This window comes from Notolabrus celidotus, chromosome 6 (genome assembly GCF_009762535.1).
Source record: "Notolabrus celidotus isolate fNotCel1 chromosome 6, fNotCel1.pri, whole genome shotgun sequence".
NCBI classification, from domain to species: Eukaryota; Metazoa; Chordata; class Actinopteri; order Labriformes; family Labridae; genus Notolabrus; species Notolabrus celidotus.
This window is the reverse complement of record NC_048277.1, coordinates 34,596,780-34,611,854: the sequence shown is the minus strand read 5'-3', so window position 1 is coordinate 34,611,854 and position 15,075 is coordinate 34,596,780. Positions and strand designations below refer to the sequence as shown.

Below are 15,075 nucleotides of genomic sequence, written 5' to 3'. Positions count from 1 at the left end.
ATGCTTCAGACACGGAGCTTTAAACACTGAATTAAAACTGTACGCAGCATCAAAGTGTCTCACTGTTCAGTGGTTAGTTGTCAGGATCGATACTCCACCACAGACTCAAGCTTTACACAATTCTGACAGGATTACGACTATTTCTGAGCAACCGGTGTTTTGGTGATAAGAGTTACCGTGCTAACTGGTGAACGTTGAACGCGATTACAGCAGCTGTTGAAACACAAGAGTCCTTGCGAATGCATCCTACTTTATTTTATATTGTAATATAAAAATAAACTCATTAGATATGTGTTTCATGAAACACTAAAAGCTTTTGTGAGAGGTGCACTCGGCTGACAGTCACCAGCTAACACGGTCACACTTTACACTGAAACACCTGCGGCGTTTGTCGCTGCGAGCAGTTAGCGGTTAGCTTCGCCCAAACCTGAAACAGTTGGTCTTACTTGCTGCTTCAGAAACCTAACCTGACAAACTCAGGGATTTCATAGCCATAAATATTATGAGGGGAAAAAGATAAACTTACCTGTGGTGCGAGGAACGTCTCAGCTATTAACCCAGAAGTTCAAAACAGTCCACCTGTTCAAAGTGAAATTCAACAACAGCTGAGGAGTTCCCCTTCTGTTCCTACCTGAAGGCTGATTCAAGTACAGTCAGTAAATCAGTGTTATTACATAATAATAAATACAAATAAATAGATATATATAATAATAAAATATATATAATAATATTATATATATAATATAATATAATATACTAATATAATATAATATAATATAATATAATATATAAATACATAATAATACATATAATATTTTATACAGTCTATGGTTAATACAGTAAAAAGGATTAAATCAATTAATTCATACTGAGTAGATACTGCTACTGAAAATTATCATATAAAAAATACATATAGTTAGTCTCATGTAACAAACTTATTTTCATTGTATATGTATTTTGCTTTCATCCGAAATAAACACAAACACCTTGGCAAGATGTTTATTTTTTCCAGTATCTCCAGGTGTATACACCTTTTTTTATAACATCAGTTTTTCTAGAATATATTTTTTATATTTTATTTTTACAAATCCGAAAAAAAGTTCAAATTAAACCACTTAAAATGCTATTGCAATCATGAAATTTAAACACTTAATGTTTCCAGTGTTTATTTAATTGAATTATATTATTTTTAAATATGTCTATGTAGTTTAATCCAGTAGCTCCTATCAAAACAAAAAACAATTATCAAATAATAGCATATTTTATATCTCTTGACAGCCAGGATGAGAAGGACGTGATTAAATACATTTTATTATCTCAGTTTTCTCAAGAAAACAAAGCTTTTTATTTTGAGATCTCAACATGTTTTTCCTGCAATAATGAGATAATTTATCTCTTTTATTTATTTATTTTATTTCAAATTTCTTTATTGAGTTTTTATCACATATATATTTATAATTAAAAAATACAAAAAATGATAAAACAGAAAACTTTTATCTCTTTTTATCCAGAGAATGAAGTTCGTTTTTTGTGTTTTTGATCTTCAACCTGTAAGATAAATGTCTCGTATCAAAATGTCTTTTTATTCATTACTGAGGCAAAATTTTCTAAACAATGTTTGTGAAAAAACACAAAAAACATAATAATTAAAGAAACAGATAACAGGCCTTTCCTTTTACATTAAATTACTAGGTTACCGTATGTTTAAATGTGCTCCTTTTATGTTTAGTATGGAAGTCCTTAAAGAACATGATTAAATACATTTTATTTTCTCAGTTGTCTTGTCTTATTTTTCTAGTCATCTTGCGATCTTAAGAAAATAAGTGAAATCAGAGAAATAAAACTTGTAAGCATGAATCAAAAATAGGAATTCCTTTTTTTTTTATCAGTTAAATGCAAGTAAGCAGTGCTGGGTTTAAATGATGTGCAAAATGAAGACATTATAATTTATACAATTAATGATAGGTAGCTTTAATGTTCTATCATTGATGTGTGACAACATATAGATTTGTATTGCTTCTTATTTGCTTTGCATGTACAAATTAGACAGGTAAATGACATGTAACAAACAGTAATACAACTTAAATGAAATCAAACATAACACAAAACTTTTAAGTGCAAAAAGTTTATTAAGGATGGTACAGTATGGATCAATTCCTTTTTAAATACAGTCCCATTCATTCAGCACCTGTACACGTGAAAAGGGGCCTTCAAAACCAAATTTAACATTTTCCTAACTTTTAATTTTAACATTTTACAACACTGATCAATTATGCATGAGCCACACAGCCACAAGACCAGACTCTTTCTCCAATCACCCTTTCAAAATAATCAAAGACAGGCTTTTTGCACAATTATTTGTATCCTTATTTATTTGAACAGCTGTAAATGAATTAGAGTTATATAGAAATAAAATCATCTGCTGTTGTAGAGTACAAACACCAAGGAAAGCTACAGTAGAATTCAAAGTGCAATCTGTCAGCATTGACAACCAAAAAACATCTTTTGGTCAAATGAAGTTTCACATTTTTATGGTTTATTGGTTATTAAACATAATAAAATAACTTTGCTGGAAATGAGAAGTTTCCAAAATAAAAAGGCTTATATAACTGATCAGATGTGAAGCTCATGAACCTTCTGAATGAGCAAAACAAAAACATGATCATTTCCAAAATGTTAGAACTTTAGAGAATACATCGTGTCAGTAATGTAGGAAATATCTCTTAAATAAACTCTTTTCTCCCGCCCCTTTTTGAATCCATCACAAATAACAACTTTTAAAAGGAGCTACCTGTGATGAGTGTGATCTGTAAACCAGGTCTGAAATACATATTAAAAATAAAACTTCTGTGGCTTTAAATCTTATAATAGTCTATTTGTAAATGAAAGCTGCCTGTCTCATTCAATCATTTCATTTCAGGCATTACAAGCAAAGTAAAGCACAGACAAGCGTGTGTTCTTTGTGAATGTTAACTACAGTACGTCTACAGCAATGAGAGGAGAACATCAGTGACGTTCTGCTAAAATTAAAAATATACACGTAAATAAAAAGATGATGGAAAAATAGTGGTTATTTCCAACAATGAAGAAGACACCACAGCAAGCCACTTTAACTTTAAATGATATAAAACTATCTAGTCCTGTACATCCTTCATCTATCAGTCACTGTGTCAGCTTTAGAGCGTCAGTTTATCACCTGTTCGTATAACACGACTTTAAAGGCGCGTCATGTAGGATACAAACATGCAGGGTCAGAGTGCACAGAGGGGGGGCCATCCCTATGTTCCCACATTTTCAAAATTAGGTCTTGTGTTCCTACATTTCCCTTCAAGAGTTTGGAAGCTACCTCTCTCCTTCAAATCACCAGATTGAGTGGCTTTCTTAACCCTCAACTACCAGGGGACAATTGATTTCAAAAACACAGGACAAGATAGACTTGATGACACAGATAGGCATCCTCCTTCCTTAACGTTTCCTCCATGAGCCTATGACGCCTCCACAGGGCTGGAAAGTGACTCCAAGCATCCCAGGAGCGCCCCCTCTCTATGCCAACCTGGCAAAATTGGGAGAAGGGGGGATAAAATCTGATACAGAATTATGAAAAAGGAAATGTGGGAATATAGGGCCTAATTTTGATAAACATCTTAGACATGTGGGAACACAGGCACGCTCCCCAAAGAGGAAGGAAACAGCTTTACTGTTGAGGAGTAAAAATTGGTTTACTATTTGATCAGAAACTGTCAGAATTCTAACATTTTGGGATGTGACTGTCCTGTTTAACATAAGGCTGCTGTCTGCAGGTGGTTTGCTCAGCTTAGCACACAGACTGGAAACAGGGGGTAACAGCTAGCACATCCAAAAATAACAACATCTATCTACCAGCACCTCAAAAGCTTATTCATTCAGTCAGTTGGCTTTAGTTATCCTCAGGAGAGAACTAGAGACTAGGGAACTTTGTTCAGACCAGTATAATGCTGGGAAAACAAATCATAATGAGAAACTGGAGGAACCCAAGTGAGCCCTCTTTTCATGAGTGGTTCACTGAGCTGGAAAAGTGTAGCATCATATGAACAGATTTCATTCAGCTGTCAGGATATGGTGGAGAAATACGTGGCAAAGTGGGGAGACTATTGGTAATGTGGATAGAGCTTGAACTAACTGCTAACACACCCAATAGAAGCTCTCCATACTGAATTCTACAGAAGAATTCTACATGTTCAAAGAAAAACTCCAAATAACGCCTGCCGAGCAGAACTGGGACGTTTCCCATTTCTGGTAAATATTCAGAAACGGGCATTCAAATTTTGGACACATCTCAATTTAAGCCCAAAAGACTCACTTCAATATAAAGCACTAAAAAACCCAAGAGCTGAACCCTGAAAACTGTCCCCTTAGTCAGCTGGTGAGGAAGCTAATCAGCCAGACTCCAGTCAGCACTGATCCAAAACACAACCAAATGAAACTCATCATGAAGCACTCCATAGATCTGTATTTAGAACACTGGAGAAACCAAACAAAGACCCAAAGCAGAATGAATTGTTATTTGACCCTAAACCGTGATTATAAATGATCTGAATATCTGCACAGTGTCAGAGATACAAAACAAAGATGCATCCTGACCAAATACAGGCTGAGTGACCACCACAGGGTGACACAGGCAGACATGGCTGCAAAGAGAGGAGCGTCTATATGCTCACTGCTCTACAGGGGACATAGAGACAGAGATGCACGAGATTCCCACTACAGGGAAATTACTAAAGTAGTACCAAACTTCCCAACATTAACCTCAGAAGAGAAACTGTCAGTCCTCCTGGGGGAAGGGTCAGCAGCTCCTCTGGCTGCTAAATATGTGTCTGCCTGTCAGCCTGAGGGAAGCACCATCCCATAATATTAGATTTTAGGTGAAGGTTTTATGAGCATACCGCATCAATTGAGGACATTGAGATATGCTGTATGGGTGACACCATTGTTTTAATGCTTATAAAATATGTAATGTATGTGTATAAATCTTATGTGCTTTGGAAACAACATGTCTTTGTTCATGCCAATAAAGCTAATTGAATTGAATTGAATATTAAATTGGAGTAGATCATGGTGCATGTCTGTTTTGTTTGGTTTCAAGTATCATTATTTAAATGTGTTAATTTTATCTATCTGTTTATTCATATTATTATTATTTCATTTATATATTGTGTTTCATGTAAAAAAAAAAAAGAGAGAGATTTGTTTTCACCCAAATGTGACGAGGCTTATGTAAAAATCAATAAAATACTAATTACAAAAAAAAAAAAAAGATAACTAGGGACATCCCAACAGCAAGATTCATACTTTGATGAAGGGAACAAGAACACTCCTTAAATTAACTCTTAAACGAAGAAAAGACAGCTTAAATCAAATCAGTTTAAAGGAGGTGTGAAAAAGTGTTTTAGGTAGACTTGATGTGAAGAAAACGGAGTCCCAACTCAGAGGTCATGGCATGTTTCTGGTTCAGGCAAACATGCAGGATTTAATGGTGTTATGTATGAGGTTTAGAGGTGCTGGTAGCGTGAGTTTGTTACCCTGATTACAACTTCTATCCTTTGTGCTTAGTCGAGCTAACCCCTGACTTCAGATCAGTCATCTTGCCTGAGCTTCTTCTTTCCTTTCCTTATTGATATGAAAGGAAACGTTAACTTGGATCAGAATTCCTACAATAAAGTGCCAGCACAGGTCCTCTTCTCCCATGTTTCAATAAGGTAACCTGGCCTTTTGGTTATTCTGTGTGTTAAATTAGTAGGTTATTATGTGTTTTAACACACACAAAAACACTGAATCTTCACTTCAGCCAATCACACACATCACCCATAAAGCCTAACATCCACAGTACTCGTGTTACAAAGATCATCCTGGGGTTGTTTTAGGATTTAAAAGAGACAGGGTTGTCCAAACGTGTCACTAAGAGCTCAAGGAGTTGGCAACTCAGCTTCCTCTTCTGCCTTTTCTGGAAAAACAAAACCCAATCCCTTCCTCAGTGAAAGTGACATTGTATGTTACAACATGTACAGTCTACTTGGTGTGGTTTGACTCCCCCTTGTTATCTAAGTGCGTCAGTGTGCTGTGTGTTAAGGCCTGTGTGGGTGGCCCGCCTCGTCAGCCAAGTTGAGGATGTAGCCAGCCATGTCGTCCTCCGTGGGGAAATCAGACATTACCCATGATTCATTGGCAGCGGTCACTTGCAGGCGACACATGGGACAGTTTCGGCTCTGCCCACTCCTGCACAGAGGAGAACAAGAGCGTGAGATAAGAGCTGTTGCTGTTTGGTGAGACTTCAACTTTTCTTGAAGAACTTTAAAGAAGAAACATTTAAATGAGTTGAAGCTTGATCCATCATGTTACCATTTATCAATGCATTTCTGACAGAAGCTGTGAGAACACGGGAGGATAAGGTCAGCCTTCCCGTCCATGCAGATACAGCACTCCTCCTCGTCAGTCAGCTGCTTCACTCTGCACAGAGAGAGAAAGATGTAATCAGTTTCTAATGAGGACAGTATTGTGCATTTCCATCCATCCATCTTCCTCCGCTTATACGGGTTCCTCCTCTCCCCGGTCACTTCCACCAGCTCTTCTGGGAGGATACCGAGGCGTTCCCAGGCCAGCTGAGAGATATAATCTCGTCAGCGTGTCCTGGGTCTTCCCCGTGGCCTCCTCCCAGACGGACATGCCCGAAACACCTCCCCAGGGAGGCATCCTGACCAGATGCCCGAACCACCTCATCTGGCTCCTCTCGATGGGGAGGAGCAGCGGCTCTACTTTGAGTCTGAGCTCCTGACCCAATCTCTAATGCTGAGCCCAGACACCCTATGGAGAAAGCTCATTTTGGCTGCTTGTATTCGATCTTGTTCTTTCAGTCACTACCCACAGCGAGTATCTCTTTCTGATTCAGTTGTTGAGACCCTTGTCCATGCACTCATAACCTCCCGACTGGATTACTGCAATGGAGTTCTGTTCGGGGTACCGGGCAATGCCCTGGACAGGCTCCAATATGTGCAGAACTCAGCTGCCAGAGTTCTCACGCACACTAAGCCCTGGCAGGACATCACCCCCACTCTCACTCACCTCCACCGGCTCCCTGTTGAGTACCGCATCTCCTATAAACTCCTCCTCACTTACAAATCCCTGCATGCCCTTGCCCCCCAATACCTGGCTGACCTCCTCCACCAACACACTCCATCCCGGAACCTACAATCTTTAGACCTGGGTCTCCTCTCCATCCCTCAGACGAAGCTGCAGACTTTGGGAGACAGAGCAGTCAGTGTGGCAGCCCCTACTCTGTGGAACTCTCTCCCTTCCGACATCCGCAGCGCCCCAACCCTGGACAGTTTTAAAGAAGCAGTCAAAACGCACCTTTTCCTCAAGGCCTTTCCCAATTAGCTTGTGATGTCCCCTCCTACCCCCTGGACCCTCTACCTGACCCTGTGAAGCGAGCTTTGGTTTCTTGAAAGGCGCTATATAAATCCATCCATCCATCCATTATCTTGACTGCTTATCCCGTTTGGGGTCACGGGGGGCTGGAGCCTATCCCAGCTGGCTTCGGGCGGAAGGCAGGGTACACCCTGGACAGGTCGCCAACCTATCACAGGGCTAACGCAGAGAGACAGACAACCATTCATGCACACACTCACACCTACGGGCAATTTAGAGTGATCAATCAACCTGAGCATGTTTTTGGATTGTGGGAGGAAGCCGGAGAACCCGGAGAGAACCCACGCATGCACGGGGAGAACATGCAAACTCCACACAGGAAGGCACCCGCCCGGCCGGGGATTTGAACCAGGAACCTTCTAGCTGTGGGGCAACAGCGCTACCCACTGCACCACCATGCAGCCCTGCTATATAAATCCCAGTTGTATTATTATTATTACAGCTTGTGACCCCAGGTGAGGGTTGGAACGTAGACTGACTGATAAATAGAGAGCTTTACCTTCTGGCTGAGCTCTCTCTTCTCCACGACAGACCGGTTCAGCGTCCGCATCACTGCAGACGCTGCCCCAATCCGTCTGTCAATCTCGTGCTCCCTCTCATGAACAAGACCCCGAGATACTTCAACTCCTCCGCTGGGGGGCAAAGATTCTCCTCCGACCTGGATTGGGGCGAGCCACCCTTTTCCGACCGAGCACCATGGCCTCAGACTTGGAGATGCTGATCCTCATGCACGCTGAATTATGCATTTCCAAAAAAATCGTATTTGGAATTGAAATGCCTGGTGTGTGATGAATTCTGAAGGCTCAGTATTAAAGCCTGTTTGATTGAATAAAAAACCCTCAGTGTTATAAAAATGCATGAAAATCTAAAGTAATCCCCTCAGCCAGCCTCGGCTCCTCCTGTGACAAGGATTCATCCAGGGGATAACTGTCATCCTCGTGCAGAATGAGTTATAAATCCATCATTAAAGCGTCCTGCAGGACATTAAGAAACACTTCCTCCTAAATAACACTGACAAATGTGTTGGGCTGAATATTACTACCCCTGCTATGATGAATGTGTTAGCAGACAATATCATGATTACAAAATTAGCAGATAGAGACAGAGCATTAGCACTTTCTTATTCTCCAAACGTCTGGTTCTTTAACTTTTAATTGTTCCACCAACCCCTCTGTGTGTACACCCACCTGCCCATCCACATGCTGGCCTGGCAGGACTCTGTGGAGGGGAGCTGGGCAGACGGGCCCTCGGTGGCGCCCTCTGCAGACAGCACCTCAGCAGCCTGGCTGGTGATGTCACGGTACAGTTGGATGAACTGGTACAGGTTCATGATGCGAGATGCTTCCACCATACCGCTCTCCTTGTTGATCTGAGAGAAGCAGGGATGTCAACATTACTCGACTATGGATTAATTGATTGTTAAGAACTTACTCAAACACATCTTTTTGTTTTGATTTTCTATCAAGTGGATCAAACATGATGTGGTCTCATATTTGGTTCAGCTATCAGGGAGGTGTTTTAAGTTTAAAGCATGTTTGGATGGGAATCAGCTGACTGAAGGTGTTGCTCACAGCGGAGATGCTCAGCTGGGGGCTGTTTCTTCATACAAAATTACTGAGTCTGACATTGCACTCCGCCTCTGGGACTTTCTTCATCCCCCTCATAAGCTTCCCTGCTGTAGCTTTTCTGTTGTGACTGCTCATCCACCTCAATGAGTTCTACCTCCTCCATGTCATCAGTGATCATCACATCGTCCCTGGGAGGGAGCAGTCTTTCCAGCTGGAACATGAGATGTTCTGGGAGCCAATGTTTCTCTGGGAAGTCCACCTGGAACTTGATGATCAGCTGTCCCTTTTCATAAGGCTCCTTGTAAACCGGCATGACCTGTGACAGGTCTCCATGAGCGCTTTTTCTCTCTGCCGCCGGACTGATTATGACCTAGCTGCGCTCCCAGCTGACACCTGACCACGTTCCCATGCTTATGTTTCTCAATAAGAACGAGTAGACAGAAAACTGGACACTGTGAGTCTAAAATATGTTTCTGATCAGTTCTCTTGTTGAAGTCTGAGCTTTCACTTTTATGACTGTGTGTCCGCGGAGATTATGAGCCTGCTCCTCACGTTGATATTCAGCGTGTTTAACATTTTGAACACCTCAATATGATCTGTAGATATTCAATACTGTCAGTTATATACATTGTGTCATGAGGGAAATTTTGATTCAGGGGAAAAAACGCATTAGGCATTGTTTTTGACATGGAAAACGTTTACATTTTTCTTTTCAATGATTAATCAGTCTCTCCAGGATTTCGCGGGACTTTTTTTGTGATTGTTGCGGCCCAAAATGCCTGAATTTGCGACAGCTTTTTGTAAAAATTGCAGTAAAAGTTGCGATTTTTTTTATTTATTTTTTCCCCAATAACATCTCAGGGGCAAGTAAATATGCTAAATTACAGATGTTTTTAGAAAACATTCTTGATGTGGCCACTGTGACTGTATTTTGATTCTCTTGATTCACAGAAAAACGCCATGAAAGGTCTGTATTGCACATTTACGACAGTCCCTAAATGCACCTCGCAGCGACAGAGGCACAGTCAGTCAGTTCACGGCACTCTGAAATTAATCTGCATCTTTGATGACGAGGAGTTCATCAAAACTTACTAAAGGTGTCTGATGTTTCACCAAACTGGAATAAATCAAGCTGTAGACGGGAGCTTTTTACGGTAATAGCGGCAAAAACGTCAAATATTAAACAGACGTCCCCCGGTTGTGTCTTTGTCACTAACACACACCCGGGGTAAAAATAATCAATGAAGATGAGACAGATGCGTGGAGGTGAGGAGAGCTGGTTCATAAAGCACACCTGCTGCAGGTAGAGACCAAGTTAACACTGAGCCCTTCAGATAATAACTCTAGTATCTATAAATAACAACGTTGTCATCGTCACTTGTCCTGCCTGCTGTCCCCTCTTTCCACCCGTTCTCTGTGCGTGTTTTATTGTTGAAAAGAGCCGATCAAGTGAGGACTTACGTTTATGTTACAAGGAAGTCAGTTGATGATAAAACCAATGACGTGCAGGGGCTGAGATTAAGGTAATTGGTCAAATTTGCGGGAAAGTTGCGGTGATTGGAAAAAAATGCAGGGCCGCGAAAAAATCGCGCTGATAGTTGCGATCGCGAAATCGCAACTTCCTGGAGGGACTGATTAATCAATAACTGATCGTTAACATTTCCAAAGATCGATCAAGGAAAATACTTGAAATTTATACCCCTATTATAAATACAACATAGTATTATAGCGGGGCAAAACATTGCCCCTTGTCAAGTCAAGTCAAGTCAACTTTATTTATATAGCACATTTAAAAACAACCAGTGTTGGCCAAACTGCTTTACAAGGTAACAAGTAAAAAGTACAAAGTACATAAAGACAACAATAAACAACAACATAACAAGATATTACTGTCCTCTTCACGAGGAGAAGGCCAAAGAGAAGAGATGTGTCTTCAACAAAGATTTAAAACATCCTACAGTGGGGGGCCGATCTTAATTGGAGTGGCAAGCCCTTCCAGAGCTTGGGGGCCGCCGCTGCAAAGGCTCGGTCTCCCCGGGTTTTAAGGCGACTTTTAGGCACATCCAGGAGCAGCTGGTTTGTTGACCTCAGTGCTCGAGCTGGGTTGTGAACGTGGAGAAGATCAGCCAAGTAGGATGGTGCCAATCCATTTAGGGCCTTGTAAGTTGGGCGGCAGTAGCTCAGTCCATAGGGACTTGGCTTGGGAACCGAAGGGTCGCCGGTTCGATTCCCAGCATGGACGAAGCTTGGCAAGTGAACTGGTGGCTGGAGAGGTGCTGGTTCACCTGCCTGGGCACTGCCGAGGTGCCCTTGAGCAAGGCACCGAACCCCCAACTGCTCGGGGTGCGCTGGTTGACGGCAGTATCCTCACTATGACATCTCTCCCTAAGCATGTTCACTGCATGTGTGTGCATTTGTATGTATATACCAAAAAAACTGTATGTGTAGCATGTCCAAAATAGCATGAGTGAAAAAATTGAATTTCCCCCCTGGGGATCAATAAAGTACCTTTCCTCTTCTTCTTCTTCTTCTTCTTAAAAGTGCAGCTTGTGCCAGTGTGGGGCAATTTGGGGTTAAGTAGGGGTTGTGATGGGGGCTAATGGGAGCTTTACATGTCAGCCTTTGCCGTCAGTGTATGAATGTGGTGTGAACGGATGAATATGACATGTAATGTAAAAGCACTTTAGTGGTCAGAGGACTAGAGAAAGTGCTTTACGATGCACCACTATAAAGAGGTCAGACCTGCCTGTTTAATATGTAACTGGCGTGGCATGACTTACATGAATATAGATTTGTACACACTGCGTCTCTCTTTCCTTCTACTGCACATAAACTCATGACCCAAACAGACCGGCTTCTTTCACTGCATGACTGTTTCTCTCCAACTCTCTTCCATAAGATCAAATGTGTGAACAGATGCTCATATTGGCGTGTGATGTGTGCTAAAAGTGTCTTTGCGCTCACCTTGGTACAAAGGACCCTGACCGCCACTTTCCACAGCGCTGTGGCGTCGGATCCTGGCTGCACCTCAAACAGCAGGTGCTTCTGCTGCCCGGTAGCCAGCTTGGCCGTACTGAGAGAGATCCAGCAGAGGAGAGAGGGCATGTTCAACTCAATAAAAATGGCCGGCGTTCAGTTTTACTGCTGTTTGCTAAAGCAGTAAACCGAAGAGAATACAAACACAGCTTCACAAACAAACAAAACATACAATATCATGGTCTCAACACTGATGGATTCAGCTGACCTGGACACTTTCTAGTTTAGAGGCTGTGCTTTCAAACAGTGTGCATGTAAGAATGATTATGAGGAGAAGGAATGGTGGACTTACACGTCGTTAAGTTCAGACACTCTTGCCAGAAACTCCTCGTAGGTCAGGTAGCCGCTGTCACGCACCAGTCCTGCATGTTTAATCAGCTTCTCAGGTAGACGGGTCACCGCCTGACCTGAGAGCTGCTGGCCCATCCTGGCAGCAGCAGAAGAACTCCAGAATCAGCACTGGCAGAAATGTGGGGCCTGGTTTAGATCAGCAGAGCCTGGAGGGACACAAACGGTTAATCAACATGCGTATCTTTTTAATAATACCTCTTTCTTTGGAACAATCGAGCCATTACTCCTTCTTTATTCTTCTTAAATCACTGATAACATCTCAGCCATTAGGTCTCTCCAAAGGCTAGGAACAATCCATAACATGATACGTTTAACCTGAGTGGACTCACTAAAAGCTGTGGTTTAGTCTCAATGCCATTACTGTGTGTTTTAGAAGAAGTCTAAATGTGAGAAGGGGCCAAAAAGACCACTCTCACACAAAAACCAAGACCTGGTTTGTAACCTCGATACCAGTTTAATCCAGAGATGTTACACAAGGTCTCACTCAGGTCTCAGTGCAGCCCAAGCAAGTTTCCTGCACAGAACTGGAACCACTTCCTGTTGCTTGGGTTGTTTTTATTTGCACATGAGGAAATTCACATTTTAAAACAAGGAAGGACTAACAATTGTTTTGAAACACGTATGAGACCTTGGCGAGGTCCTCATGCAAGCACTCTTGGTTTCTTACCCAAGACACATATCTAAAATGTTTGCTGTTGTTTTGTTTGGTTATAAAAGTGTACATGCAAATAATAAAAAACTGACTGACTGACTAAGGGGGTCGAGTAAAAATATTGAAAACCAGCCCTGTATCAAAAGTATACAGAGAGTCGAGGGCATTGGTGTCCATAAACCCTCATCCACACCTTCATAATCTCCAGACTGGACTACCACAACAGCATCCTTTACGGTCTTCCCTCCACTTACCTCCAAAAACTCCAATATGTCCAGAACTCAGCTGCCCGGTTACTCACCAACTCCTGCTCCAGAGCCCACATCACACCCATCGTTCAGCATCTTCACTAGCTCCCCATACAGCACCAAATCCACTTCAAGATCCTGCCCAAGCCTCAACAACCCCGCCCCCTCGTACCTGACCGACCTCCTCATCTTGCCACCTAAGATCCTCAGATGCCGACCTTCCTGCCACCTTGGGGGGACAGAGCCTTTGCCATCGCTGAACCAACTCTTTGGACTCTCTCCCTCCAAACATCCCTAACTCTGACTCTCTTCACTCATTTAAAAACCACCTCAAGACCTACCTCTTCAAAAATACAACACAAGACCCCTACTCCCGCCCTACCTCTGTCTTTGTTCTGTTTTATTTATTTTCTTTGTCACACTTTATGGAAAGCATCTCTGAGTTCCCAGAAAAGCACAATATAAGTCCTATCAATTATTATTATTATTATTATTATTATTATTATAAAGTGCAGAATGAGTTATAAATCCCTCATTAAAGCGTCCTGAAGGACATTAAGAAACACTTTCTCCTAAATAACACTGACAGATGTGTTTGGCTGAATGTTACTTCCTCTGCTATGATGAATGAGTTAGCAAAAAATATCATGATTACAAAATTAGCAGACAGAGACAAACATTAGCACTTTCTTATTCATCTAAAAATAATAATAATGATGACAATAAAACAAAAAATAAAATAATAATAATAACATAAATACAATAATTAAAATAAATACAACAATAATATAAGCATGAAACCTAAAAGGATATTAGAAATAGCAAGTAATAAAATAATCAAAATGAATAAGACATAATAAAAAGTAGGAATAAGATGATTCATTGGACTAGTGTGTGCTTTCAGGACTTTCTGTTCTGAAGCTATAATCAATAAAAATAACCTTTGACCCTGACCATACTGTGACAGAAAGTCTGTTTACAACAACAAACCTCTCTGACTTTCAAACAGCTGATGACAGATGAGCCTGTTCAGTGTCTTTATATCAATGATGAATACAACCTGTTAAAAATACAGCAGTTATTGACACTAAGGAAAAGAACCACATGCTGAACGTGCTGACAGGAAGCATAGTTTTGGCTGAATTAGCATTATGTAAGATAGCACAGCTGTCATTGTGCTAACAGTGAGGACGTTACACATTTAACAGCCTTTTGTTTTTGACTTTTTTCATTTGAAACACCCGCATTTCAGATTTAATCCCAAAGAAACCTCCAATTAAAACCCAAACTGTTATAATCCTAGCAACAGCGGAACACTTCACTACAGGGTGAGCTAACGAGGATGAGCAAAGACTCTGTTACTTTACCATTTAACGATCCAGCAGTGACGAGGGAGGGGAAACAGAAAGCTAACCAGGCTTTAAAGAGATTAGTTAATATCTAGATACACGAATAAGAAGATCCTTTCTTGAATAAACACTCCGAGGGAAACGCTGTAGTCCAAACTTGACGACGAGCCCTGTTTCTGTTGTTGTTGGCACAATATTGTCGCAGTTTGATGACGTCAAAGAGTGTCCGTTTGGTTTCAGTTAACCGTTAAGGGAATGAGTAATAAGTGGACAGAGAAACTCTCCTACGTTGATGGATATCAGATTAATACTTGTACTTCTTTTGATTATTATTTACAAATTGTCATTATTAATATTATTATTATTTTATTATTTTATTATTTTATTGTTTTATTATTATTATTATTATT

General features: G+C 41.0%; 1 protein-coding gene and 1 long non-coding RNA gene across 10 annotated transcripts in view; both read right to left on the bottom strand.

Moving 5' to 3' along the window:
- Positions 1–647, bottom strand: part of LOC117814141 — an 81,254-nt gene extending 80,607 nt beyond the window's left edge. For all 9 annotated transcript variants that reach the window (XR_004631517.1, XR_004631515.1, XR_004631514.1 and 6 more), the window contains exon 1: positions 527–647. This is a non-coding gene — a long non-coding RNA (uncharacterized LOC117814141). The remainder of the gene's footprint in view (positions 1–526) is intronic.
- A 1,462-nt stretch (positions 648–2,109) lies between these two features.
- On the bottom strand, positions 2,110–14,879 carry rnf141 (ring finger protein 141). The gene is made up of 6 exons (XM_034686490.1): positions 14,684–14,879; positions 12,358–12,562; positions 11,994–12,102; positions 8,649–8,830; positions 6,376–6,483; positions 2,110–6,252 (listed from the first exon to the last, which is right to left on the bottom strand). Exons 2-6 carry the CDS (start codon positions 12,489–12,491, stop codon positions 6,102–6,104), a joined length of 684 nt encoding a protein of 227 aa, XP_034542381.1. The 5' UTR covers positions 12,492–12,562; positions 14,684–14,879; the 3' UTR covers positions 2,110–6,101.
- Positions 14,880–15,075: the final 196 nt, after the last annotated feature.